Raw genomic sequence first — 13293 nt, forward strand, 5'->3', positions numbered from 1 at the left:
ATATGTAATTGTTAACCTGTTTTTATTTTTATTTTTATTTTGTTTTTGTTTTTTTTTTTTTTTGACAGGCAGAGTGGACAGTGAGAGAGAGAGAGACAGAGAGAAAGGCCTTCCTTTTGCCATTGGTTCACCCTCCAATGGCCGCCGTGGCCGGTGCACTGCGGCTGGTGCACCGCGCTGATCCAAAGCCAGGAGCCAGGTGCTTCTCCTGGTCTCCCATGGGGTGCAGGGCCCAAGCACTTGGGCCATCCTCCACTGCACTCCCTGGCCACAGCAGAGAGCTGGCCTGGAAGAGAGGCAACCGGGACAGAATCCGGCGCCCCGACCGGGACTAGAACCCGGTGTGCTGGCACTACAGGCGGAGGATTAGCCTATTGAGCCGCGGCGCCGGCCCCATATATGTTATTAGTCACTTTCTATTCCCCTTACACCTCTACTCCACAGAAACCACTAATCTGCTTTCTGTCTCTGCCCATACTCTTTTTTTTTTTTTTTTTTTAAGATTTATTTATTTGTTTGAAAGTCAGAGTTACACAGAGAGAGAAGGAAAGGCAGAGAGAAAGAGAGGGCTTCCATCCATTGGTTCACTCCCCAGATGGCTGCAAAAGCTGGAGCTGTGCCAATACGAAGCCAGAAGCTTCTTCCAGGTCTCCCACGTGGGTGCAGGGGCCCAAGAACTTGGGCCATCTTCTACTGCTTCCCCAGGCCATAGCAGAGATCTGGATTGGTAGTGGAAAAGCCAAGACTCAAACTAGCGCCCATATGGGATGTCGGCACTGCAGATGGTGGATTTACCTGCTATGCCACAGTGCCCGGCCTCATCTATCCATGCTCTTTTCACCTCATGGCACAGTTTATTGTAGCATCTTCCTTTTTTTTAAAGATTTATTTATTTGAAAGGCAGAGTTACAGAGAGAGAGAGAAGGGGAGACAAAGAGAGAGACCTGCCATCTGGTGGTTCACTCCCCAAATGGCCACAGCATCCAGAACTGAGCTAGTTCTCCCACGTGGGTGCAGGAGCCCAAACACTTGGGCCGCCCTCTGCTACTTTTCTGGGCACACTAGCGGAACTAGATTGGATGTGGAGCGGCTGGGATCAAACGGGCAGCCATGTTGGATGCTGGGGCTGCAGGCTGGGGCTTTAACCCACTGAGCCACAGCGCTGGCCTCCTGTCTTCTTTTTTAAGACAAGTAACAACATGACATCAAACCCATATTCACACTTTCTGTCCTGCCTCTGGTGTTGATGAGCTGCTCAGTTGTCCTGGATTTGGATTTGAGGTTTATCTGGAGAAAACCAAGATGAACTCAGTGCACTTAGAGCAAGTGTGCTAGGTTGTGCCAAGGGTGGGGTGGTGGAGGAAGGTTCTCTTTTCTTTATATTTGGTGCTTTCTAGTCCCTGTTCTAGGCAGCTGCTGGTTCTTTGCCTGTTACATTTGCTGTCTCCCAGCCCTCAGAGGCCATGTGGGAAAGGCTCACTGTATTTTCTTCCATCGTGTTTACAGGATTTTTGAAGTGAAGCATCAGCACAGGAAGGTGGAAAACCAGATCAAAATGGCTAAGATGGTTCTGATGAATGAGCTGAACAAACAGGCCAATGGACTCATAGAGGAACTGGAGGTATATATGGACAGATGGCTTGATGAATGGGCCCTACGCCCTCTCTGGGTCAGAAACCAGACAAATGTCAAACTGGGCTAGAATTCAGATATGTAATTTCTGTAACTCTGCTGCTTCTTGTATTTTTTTTTTTTTTTTTTTAGGGTTTATTTGAAAGGCAGAAATAGAGGAAGGGAGGGAGGGGGAGAGAGAGAGAGAGAGAGAGAGAACTTCCATCCACTGGCTCACTTCCTAAATGGCCACAACAGCCAGGGCTGGGCCAGAACAAAGCCAGTAGCCAGGAGCTTCAACCCATCTCCCACATGGGTACAGAGGCCCAAGTACTGGGCCGTCTTCTGCTGCTTTCCCAGGCTGTTAGCAGGGAGCTGGATCAGAAGTGGAGCAGCTGAGACTTGAACCAGCACCTATATGGGTTGCTGGCACTGTAGGTAGAAGCTTAACCTTCTATGCCACAGTGCTGGCTTCTGCCTTTTTTTTATTTATTAAAGATTTATTTATGGGGCTGGCGCTGTGGCACAGTGGGGTTCAAGCCCTGGCCTGAAGCGCCGGCATCCTGGAGTCCTGGCTGCTCCTCTTCCGATCCAGCTCTCTGCTATGGCCTGGGACAGCAGTTGAAGATGGCCCAAGTCCTTGGGCCCTGCACCCGTTCGGAGACCCTCTCTCTGTATAACTATCTCTTTCAAGTAAAATAAAATAATTTATTTGAAAGTCAGAGTTATACAGAGAGAGCAGGAGAAGCAGAGATAGAGAGGTCTTCCATCTGCTGGTTCACTCCTCAGTTGGACACAATGGCCAGAACTGTGCCGATCCAAAGCCAGGAGCCAGGAGTTTCCTCTGGGTCTCCAAATGGGTGCAGGGGCCCAAACTTGGGCCATCCTCTACTGCTTTCTCAAGCCATAGCAGAGAACTGGATCAGAAATGGAGCAACTGAGACTTGAATTGACACCCATATGGGATGCTGGCACTGCAGGTGACAGCTTTATCTGCTAAGCCACAGTGCTGGCCCCCTGCCTCTGCTTTTGGTATCATAAACTGTTCAGCCTAATTATGGGATGGTAGCTCATTAAAGACTAGAAAATCAGTTTAAACCCTTAACAATACTGCAGATCTTAGGGAGCTGCCATCTTTGTGCAGGGTTATAGTATTGGAAGATGGAGACATGAAACAACTGACCTTCTTCAGAAGTTATGTGCAAGAAATATAGACATTAGTTCCTTCATCACTCATTCCATGTTGGCCACTATAAAGTCTCCCACTGTCTCTCCCTCCCCTCCTCCACCCAACAGCAACCCCTGGCAGCACTCTGTCCTGATGCCCTCCTCTCAGGGGTGCAGTCCCTCTGATTACAGCATTGTCCACACTGATAACACAGCCCATCAGACTTCCCAAGCAAGTGAACTGTCATCTAAGAACAGGACTCAGGAACTCTGTCTTCTGTCTCTACCCAGGGCATTACTAATGAGAGAAAGCGGAAACTGGAACAGCAGTTACAGAGCATCATGGTTCTCAACCGTCAGTTTGAGCATGTGCAGAATTTTATCAATTGGGCTGTCTGCAGCAAAACAAGTATCCCTTTCCTTTTCAGCAAGGAACTGGTAAGAGGAATCCCCTACTTGAAGCAGTTGAGAGCACTATGTCTGTCACAAGGGCAGTGAAATGCCTTTCTTTAGGTTGAAAGGAGGAGTGAGATAGCGCCTCCATCCATCTTTCAAGTTCAATCATTGTGTTTTGGTTAATACTAAGAGAACCCTATCTTCTACCCATTCCCATAGCACAAAGAACTCAGGTGCTGAAATGATCCTACCTCCTTCCAGGTAACTCAGCTGGGAAAATATGTAGCTCTTTGTTTTAGCTCAAGGATTATTATCCTGGACATGAACAATGTGCTGAGGTGTCCGTAGAAAGCTGCTGGCTCTGGGGACCTAAGAGGAAAGGAGGAGTTGAAGATGATGTTGAAATGTTGGGTTTGGGATGATGCTGAATTTGAGAGACACTTATGAGGTTTATATTTGGATATGTTGAGTCTAATGTGCTGGCAGAGCATCTGAAAGGAGACTTCCGGAAGCTGCTTTTTGTTTTGTTTTGTTTTTTTGACAGGCAGAGTGGATAGTGAGAGAGAGAGAGAGAGAGAGAGAGAGAGACAGAGAGAAAGGTCTTCCTTTTTGCCATTGGTTCACCCTCCAATGGCCGCTGCAGCCGGCGCATCTCGCTGATCCGAAACCAGGAGCCAGGTGCTTCTCCTGGTCTCCCATGGGGTGCAGGGCCCAAGGACTTGGGCCATCCTCCACTGCCTTCCCGGGCCATAGCAGAGAGCTGGCTGGAAGAGGGGCAACCGGGACAGAATCCGGCACCCCAACCGGGACTAGAACCCGGTGTGCCGGCGCCGCAAGGCGGAAGATTAGTCTGTTAAGCCACAGCGCCAGCCTGGAAGCTGCTTTCTTAGATGGGTCTGAGAGTCAAGAGAAAAGTTAGGGTTGGTCAGGGTTGTATTTAGGAGTCTCTGAGATATCAGTTGGGATAGCCTCGGGAGAGTGTGTGGAAGAAGAAGAGAGAAGGTCTTGAATACCATCATTTTCATCATAGAGTGAAGGAGAGTTGAAGGTAATGGCCAGAGGTTGGAGGGGAAATAGGAATGTGTGGCGCACAAAAGGTTCAGAGTGGTCACTGTTGTCCAGGGTGTATAGGTGAAAGAAAATGAATAGTGAAGAGAGGCCTTGAGATTTTGGAATCACTAGATCCATGGTGATCTTTTTTTTTTTTTTTTAAGATTTTATTTATTTATTTGAGAGGTAGAGTCACAGATATAGAGAGGGAGAGACAGAGAGAAATTTCTTCCATCTGCTGGTTCACTCCCCAAATGGCCACAACAGCTACAGCTGGGCTGATACAAAGATAGGAGCCAGGAACTTCTTCCAGGTCTTCCACACGGGGGCAGGGGCCCAAGCACTTGGGTCATCTTCTACTGCTTTCCCAGGCCATAGCAGAGAGCTGGATCAGAAGAGGAGCAGCCGGGACTAGAACTGGCACCCATATGGGATGCCAGCGCCGCAGGCAGAGAATTAACCTACTGCGCCACAGCATTGGCTCCCCTTGGTGATCTTTTGAAAGAAGCTCTGAGCACTCTAAGTAAGAGGGCAAAAGCCACCAAGAGGAGCCTGAGGATGGCAAATGAGGTTGTAGAGACAGAAATGAAAAGAAGGGAAGTCAGTAGCTTGAGAAGGGGGAGGGTTGGGGGAACTTTGCACACATCAGAATGGGAGAATAGGTTGAAGACAGAGATGTGTGGCAGAGTGAGCACACTGAGAGAGCAGGGAGAGAGGAGGCACCTGCAGTGAAGTGCTTTGAGCTCCAACTTCACTTCAAGGATATTCCTCTCCTCTGAGCTTGAGGACAGGAAGAGAGCGGTGTAACGTAGTTAAGTTTGGCGGTAGGAGGGATACAAGTTGGGGGAGTCTGTCCTTTATGATGTCTTTTTCCCTCTGTGAAGTTGGAGGTAGTAAGAGGCATTGAGTAAGGGGCATTGAAGGAAAGACTGTAAATAGGATAGTGGAAGAGGAATCTGACAAGAAAGAAAGTGACAAGAAGGACTGCAGAGTGCCCCTGACATTACTGATCCCTGAAGTGGCCCCAGATAACATGGCTTTGAGATGGCAGGACTGAGCTAAGGTTAGGAATTGGTGACAAAGAGAAGATTAGGGAACTAGTGATGTGTTACTGAAGATGTTAAGCTGGGAAGACCCTATGGACTGAAGGAGTAGGGCTTGCAGAGTTCAGAACTGAACTAGTTATGAGCAGGGAGGAAGTTGTTGGAGTTCAAGGCCTCATGGATAGGATGGTTCTACACAATGAATAGGATCAGGGTATGATGACTGAACTGAACATAGAGATGATGACTGACATTAAGGAGCTAAAGGAAGTAAGAAGCCAAGATGTTGGCTGGGTTGTTAGTTAACTAGATGATGTCAGGATAAGTTGGCCATTTGCCAAAGTCCTAGAAAAATGGGAAATAGTGGTGGGAAATAGATGAAGGCACTGACAGAGGAATAGGGAAATTGACTGGGATGGAAATTGATAGGTAGAAGGACACCCGTGGGGAACTTGGAGAATTTCTGCCCCATACAGGCTTTTGAATTGAGGTGATGGTAGAATGAATAAGGCTCCTAGGCAAATGATAGCCTGAGGGAGAATTGCAAATCACTTGAGGCCTGGGAGAGAAAGGATTATTAGGAATTCCAAGAGCCATGGTACTAGGAAGGGGATCTGCTGGGAGGATGGGGAGGCACAAAGATGCAAGGAAATGAAAAGTTGGGTGTGGAGGGGTGAGGTTTGACCAGAGGCTAGAAGCTGTGACTTTGAGCTCTTCAACCTGCCCTAACAGTGAGGGAAAGGGAATTTCATCCAGACACAAGATGCCCAAATAAATGACCTTTGGTGCTGTTGTCAGATTGTGTTTCAGATGCAGCGATTACTGGAGACTAGCTGTAACACAGATCCTGGCTCCCCTTGGAGTATCAAATTCACCTGGGAGCCTAACTTCTGGACCAAGCAACTGGCTTCCCTTGGTGAGTCAGGGCCCTCCCTGTAGCCTCTGACCCAATTGCAAATGAATGCAGAGGAGTAGGTGTTTGACCCAACAATGAAGATACAGGTTAGGGTGCCTGTATCCCATATCTGAGTACCTCAGTTCAATTTCTGGTTTTGGCTCTGGCTCCTGACTCCAGCTTCCCACTAATACAGACACTGGGAAGCAGCTGTGATGGCTCAAGCAATTGAGTTTCTGCTACCCACATGGGAGACCTGGATTGAGTTTCAAGCTCCCAGTTTGGTCCCAGACCCAGCCCTAGTTGTTGTGGGCTAAAAAGGAAAGAAAGAAAAGATAGTAGCGTGTTTGCTGAACTCACTGGTTAGGTCAGCACATGCTCAAGATTAAGCACTTCCTAAGACTGTCAGTGGTCATGAACTTAACTCAGCCACCCATCTTTTGGAAAGGGAAGGGGAGAATGAAGAGGGTAAATCACTGTGGCAATACAGGAATTTGTAATAGGATCAATTCAGGCCTGTGTTTCACAGTCTACATGAATGTCCCTGTTACCTTGGTCACACAGGGTGTATGTATGTAGACACAAGCAGGGATATCTCAGCACCAGTGAGGACATGTGTGCGTGTTATGCACACCTTTTTTTTTTTTTTTAAGATTTATTTATTTGAAAGTCAGGGTTACACAGAGAGAGAAGGAGAGGCAGAGATAGAGAGATTTTCCATCCTCTGGTTCACTCCCCAATTGGCCACAACAACTGGAGCTGCGCCAATCCGAAGCCAGGAGCCAGGAGCTTCTTCTGGGTCTCACGTAGGTGCAGGAACCCAAGGACTTGGGCCATCTTCCTCTGCTTTCCCAGGCTACAGCAGAGAGCTGGATAAGAAGTGGAGCAGCCGGGACTCCAACTGGCGCCCATATGGAATGCCAGCAAGGCAGGCGGCGGTTTTACTTGCTACACCATAGCGCCAGCCCTACACACGTCCTTTGGAGTTGAGTTTTAGGCAGATTATTCATGACCTTGTGCATTCCCCTCCCACCCCAACAATTTGCTGGTGTTCATCTTTAGGCTGTGTGTAGACAACTCAAAGTTGTACCTGTGTTGACATTCTAGTGAGCTTGTTACAGTAATGGCTAACTACTGCCTTCATTTGAAGTTTTGAACTTCATGTGAACTTGAGAAAATGATAAATAAATTATATTTAGGTTTCTTGTTTATTTGCTTGTTTACCTCACCCCTTTGATTTAATTCAGTAGACATTTGAAGGGCACCTGCTCTAGGTTAAGCCCCATGCTGGGCACAAAAAACCAAAGGTGAATAAAACATACCCTCTACCCTTAAGGAGCTGTCTTCCCCTAAGTGAGCCTCATCAAAACAATGTGGTTAAGGAGCCCTCGACAGAGGTAGCCATACATATAGTCTACTCGCGTGCAAAGGACACAGAGCCCTTACAGAGCAGTGCTAGTGTCTGGAACTGATCCTGGATTGGAGCTTCCCTGCTTCCATCCAGCTGGCCCGCACCTGGAGACCCGTACTTGGAGCACCTGCTCATTTGTCCCAGGGACAACTTTCTATCTTTTGCTACTTTCCAGCACTCCCTCCCACCTCCAAATATTGATTCCTTTTGTCAGAGTCTCAATTGGAGTGTGATGTCAGAAAAGGAGTAGGAGCTTGTGGTTTCCCTAGTCGGATAGAAACAGTCAGGGCTGAGCACCTGGGTAAAGCTGAGCTAATTTCTCAAATATCCTAGGCCCCCAAAGCAGGTCCGTACAAGTGCTAGACACTGTAGGCATACAGTGTCTCAGAACTGAGTCTTGCAGATTAGGGGTTGAAGTTCTTAATCTCTGTGCCTGGTAGAGGTTTGTTGGGTGATGTCCTTTGGTCCTAGAAGCAAGCAGTAGCAAGGGAAGGCACCTGCAGATTACCTTTGGAAAAACTCTCTGTTCTGAATTTCCAGGTTGCATAACTACTGAAGGCGGACAGCAATCCCGGGCAGATACTCTTGCTTATGGAGGCTCACAGGGGACATCATCCTTTTATCAAAGCCACCAGTCCCCTGTGGCTCAGCAGGAGGCTCTAAACCATCCCCCACACAAGTTCCAGGCTCCGGCACTGTGTTCCTCATCTGTGTGCTGCTCCCACTGCACCCCAGTCTCACCTTCCCTTAAAGGCCAGGTGCCCCCACCCAGCATACATGCAGCCCATGGCTTTAGGCAACCCTCTGAGATGGTGTCCCAACAGCTGGGGTCAATGCAGTGTCCCACCCTGCAACCCAGGGAGAAAGAACTGGCCTGCAGTCCACACCCACCAAAGCTGCTCCAGCCCTGGCTGGAAACCCAGCCTCCTGTGGAGCAGGAGAGCACGTCCCAGCGGCTGGGGCAGCCGCTGACTTCCCAGCCCGTGTGCATCGTCCCTCCGCAGGATGTCCAGCAAGGAGCCCACGCCCAGCCCACCTTACAGACACCCTCTATCCAAGTCCAGTTTGGCCACCACCAGAAGCTGAAGCTCAGTCACTTTCAGCAGCAACCACAGCAGCAGCTGCCACCCCCACCACCTCCAGCCCCGCAGCAGCCACCCCCACCTCTGCCTCCATCCCAGCACGCGGTGTCTAGTCAGCATGAGAGCCCCCCTGGACCTGCCTGCTCCCAGAATGTGGACATAATGCACCACAAGTTTGAGCTGGAGGAAATGCAGAAGGACTTGGAGCTTCTCCTTCAGGCTCAGCAGCCCAGCCTGCAACTGAGTCAGACCAAGTCTCCTCAGCATCTTCAGCAAACCATTGTGGGGCAGATCAACTACATCGTGAGGCAGCCGGCTCCCGTCCAGTCCCAGAGCCAGGAGGACACTCTTCAGGTGAGCCACAGGGTGGTTTGGGGCTTACATTCTCCTCCCCTAGGACTGCTCAGGGAATGCCTTCTTCCCAGTCACAGGGTGTCACAGGAGGACAGTTTCTTCATCTTAGAGTGGCCTTGAGCTCATCCCTCACATTTTAAAAGTGCCTTGGGCTCAACCTCCCATCTCAGGAAGGCTCTAGAAAACATAGACCTGGTCCCAGTAGGCAGCTGGTCTCGATGCCCTCCACAGAGCCTTGGCTCTGCCCTGTCTTCCTGGGTGACACAAGGGAACTTGCCCACAGATAGCACCTTCTGAGTGGGTCTGGACTCCTGCCAGTGCCAGAGTAGAAAGGGGGCGGCTATCTCTTGTCTTTACAGCCTCGCAACTCCCTTGTTGGGAACTTATGAATGCCAGACAGGGGGACGGAGAGTACTTAGAGAGCGGATTGAGGGAACGCAGTAGATCCTGGTGGGTAACGCTGTACAGGTATAGACTACTTCACATCTGCTAGGCTAGATAGATAAGTTTTATGCACATTCTATCATTGATCCTACCAACAACACTTTAAGTGTGATCACCTATATTTTATGGATACAGAAGTCTGGGTTTGGGAGGGCAAGCAGTTTGCCTAGAGTTCATTCAACATGAGAGGTAGAGCCAAGACTCAGATCCAGGTCTGCTGGCTTTCCTGTAATGCCCCAGAAGAGGCCTTGTTCTTTCCTTGGGGGATAGTGACTATTGCTCCTCTTTTTTTTTTTCTCAACTAAAAGACAGTTGAAGAGGTGTAGTATGTACCTCTGGGATATTTGCAGCATTTTCATTTTTAGCTCTTATTTTTTCCCCAGAACCTCCTGCTCCAGCCTCTTCTCCCTGCCACTTTCCCCTTTTTCCTTAATATTATTTTGTTTAGATCTGTAATTACATATATATCTTCAAATTAGTTCTAGAGACTTTTGCTTTATTACAAAATATAGTGCCTTACACTTATACTTTAGCACTGACAACTTCAGATGGTGCTTCAAGTGTCTTCCCCCAAGGCTTCCTTCGTTCCTTTGAAGGGATATTTAACAATCCCTGTCATCACAGAGAAGGGGCTAGATTTCATAGAGGGCTACAAGCTAAAGCTAAGTAAAAATTTATTTTATGATTACTCAAGAGAATATGACAGAGTTAGTTCAGAATTCTCCTAGGTTTGGGTTCTATCCTAAGGCTGTCAAACTAAGATGGATTATTAAGGAAAATTTAGACAAGAGTACTTTTCTTTTCCACAGTGTGTAGGTAGTGACAGTGGGCAGGGCAGGGTGGGCACTGGTCCTCACTGCTGCTCTCTGTGTGAAATCCACCCAAATTCCTATTTTCTTCTCCAGGCTACAGATGAGTCCCCTGCATCTGAGGGCCCAAAGCCAGCTCTCCCTGTTGACAAGAATACTTCTTCTACTACCTTGCCCCAGACATCTGGGGAAGAAATTCCTCACATTGTCCCCCCAGTGGATAGCACCGTCCAGCACTCCTCTCCAAATGTGGTGAGAAAGGTACTAATGGTGCCTGCTTTCCCTGATCACACAGGACCCACTGCCAGCCAACTCCCCAGGCACCTGGACGAGGCTGATGGGGCGGGGGGTGGAATGTCCCTGTTCCATCCACGGATGCTGCACAGTCCTGACTCATGCCTTCTGTCCTAGTGAGTCAGCTACATCCCATTCCCACTCCCACACACGTGCTTAAAATGAACCTACTGGCTTCATTTAGAGTGGAAGAAGACAGGGAGAGAGCCAGTTTATTGAACACTTATTCTGTACATGTAACTATATATGGTGCTTCACAAGCATTATCTCACTTAATCTTCCCAATATTTGTGTGAGATGGCATAATTAATATTGTATGTATAGTTAAGGAAATTGAAGTCCAAGGCCCTACAGCTAGAAGAAGAGAGAGATGTGATCTACTTAAAATGAAATAGGTTTGAATCCAAAGCCTGAAATTTGTTTTTCCTTAGCAATGAAAATATTTTACATGGCCCCCACGACCCAAAGTTGGTTGGCCTTAGAATTTGAATCAATGGAATCTATTGGTGAGTGGTCCACAAGGATGTCATGCAGAGGTCACTGAGCACCTAGAAGCATTGAGATCTCTTGAAAATGAACAGTTGGAGGTCTTCCTGTTCCCCTGCTTTCCAGCTTGCTAGACATGTTCATTTATCCTGGCAGTAATCCAGAAACCCAAATTCCTCAGCTACTTGTTGCCACTCGGCCCTTTACTCTTCAGCCTGTAATCCTTTTAGCTGAAACCTCAGTACTGTGACATGACCTCCATCTGTCCCTCCCTGGGCCCCTTAGTCCTGTTGCACTTATCCTGCTGCCTTCTCTGGTATGTTGCCTTCAGCCCTCCTGGTACCTCCACTCAGCCCAGGACTTGAAGCTCTTTCAGCTATTCTGTACCTTCCCAAACCATACCCTTAGGACTACAACATCCCTGTGGTCCTGCAGTCCCAACTCTGCTAGCTGCTCCGTGTACTTACCCCTCATCAAGTTTCTCCAGCAACACCATTGTCATCTAGAAATGTGTCTTAGATCAGTCTCAGTGACACTTGAGAGGCAAGTTTAGATGAGGAAGGAATAGTGGCACTATGGGTTAAGCCACTGTTTGTAGTGCCAGCATCTCAAACAATAATGCTGGTTTGACTCCTAGCTACTCTAATGCACCTGGGAAGACAGTGGATGATGGTCTAAGCATTTGGGCCCCTGTCATCCGTGGAGAAGGCCAGAATGTGGTTCTTGGCTCCTGGCTTTGGCTTGGCCCAGCCCTAGCTGTTGCAGCCATTTGGGTAGTGAACCAGCTGGTTGAAGTTTCTCTCTTTTTCTCTCCCTCCCTCCCTCCCTCCCTTTCTCTCTCTCTGAGAAAAGACAAGGAAGGGATGGCACAAATGAAATGATAACTTGGAAGTTCCTGGTGATGCTTGAAGTTTTGAGAAGGCCTAACGATAGTGGCTTTTTGTCTGTACCTATCCTAGAAGTTTAACTTCTTTTTTTTTTTTTTTTAAGACTTATTTACTTATTTGAAAGTCAGAGTTACACAGAGTTGAGAGGCAGAGAGAGAGAGAGAGAGAGAGAGAGAGAGATCTTCCATCCGATGGTTCACTCCCCAGATGGCCACAACGGCCGGACCTGTGCTGATCCAAAGCCAGGAGTCAGGAGCTTCTTCTGGGTCTCCCATGTGGGTACAGGGGCCCAAGGACTTGGGCCATCTTCTACTGCTTTCCCAGGCTACAGCAGAGAGTTGGATCAGAAGTGGAGCAGCTGGGCCTCGAACTGGCACCCATATGGGATGCTGGTGCTTCAGGCCAGGGCATCAACCCGCTGCGCCACAGTGCCGGCCCCGAGGTTTAACTTATTATACTTGAGTCAGCCACTACCAATCCGTTTACTTATTTATTCAATGTCAGAAATACAGGTTGAATATCTCTTATTTGAAATGCTTGGGAGTAGAAATGTTTGGGATTTTGAATTTTTTTTGGACTTTGGAACATTGCATATGCATAATGAGTATATTAAGGATGGGACCCAAGTATAAACACAAAATCCATTTGTTTCATTTATACCTTTAAAAAAAATTTTTTTTTTTTTGAAAGGCAGAGTTAGTGAGAGAGAGAGACAGAGAAAAAGGTCTTCCTTCCATTGGTTTACCCCCCCAAATGGCTGCTATGGCCGGCGCGCTGTGCCGATCTGAAGCCAGGAGCCAGCTGCTTCCTCCTGGTCTCCCATACGGGTGCAGGGCCCAAGCACTTGGGCCATCCTCCGCTGCCTTCCTGTGCCACAGCAGAGAGCTGGACTGGAAGAGGAGCAACCGGGACAGAATCTGGCGCCCCAACCGGGACTAGAATCCGGGGTGCCGGCGTCGCAGGCAGAGGATTAGCCTAGTGAGCCACGGCACTGGCCTTAAAAATTTTTTAAAAATTTGATTTGAGGCCGGCGCCGTGGCTCAACAGGCTAATCCTCCGCCTTGCGGCGCCGGCACACCGGGTTCTAGTCCCGGTCGGGGCACCGATCCTGTCCCGGTTGCCCCTCTTCCAGGCCAGCTCTCTGCTGTGGCCAGGGAGTGCAGTGGAGGATGGCCCAAGTGCTTGGGCCCTGCACCCCATGGGAGACCAGGAGAAGCACCTGGCTCCTGCCATCGGAACAGCGCGGTGCGCCGGCCGCAGTGCGCCTACCGCGGCGGCCATTGGAGGGTGAACCAACGGCAAAAGGAAGACCTTTCTCTCTGTCTCTCTCTCACTGTCCACTCTGCCTGTCAAAAATAAAAAAA

At 48.7% G+C, this 13293-nt stretch overlaps 1 protein-coding gene across 4 annotated transcripts in view; it reads left to right on the forward strand.

Annotated features, from left to right (window-relative positions):
- Positions 1–13293, forward strand: part of TRIM66 (tripartite motif containing 66) — a 75519-nt gene that overhangs the window by 36140 nt on the left and 26086 nt on the right. For 2 of the 4 annotated variants that reach the window (XM_062196551.1, XM_062196554.1), the window contains exons 7-11: positions 1507–1621; positions 3070–3216; positions 6066–6183; positions 8114–9009; positions 10359–10523. In XM_062196551.1, coding sequence (XP_062052535.1) covers positions 1507–1621; positions 3070–3216; positions 6066–6183; positions 8114–9009; positions 10359–10523 — 1441 coding nt within the window. The remainder of the gene's footprint in view (positions 1–1506; positions 1622–3069; positions 3217–6065; positions 6184–8113; positions 9010–10358; positions 10524–13293) is intronic. The other 2 variants (XM_062196552.1, XM_062196553.1) reach the window with 2 other exon arrangements.

The sequence above is a fragment of the Lepus europaeus genome, chromosome 7 (assembly GCF_033115175.1).
Source record: "Lepus europaeus isolate LE1 chromosome 7, mLepTim1.pri, whole genome shotgun sequence".
NCBI lineage: Eukaryota > Metazoa > Chordata > Mammalia > Lagomorpha > Leporidae > Lepus > Lepus europaeus.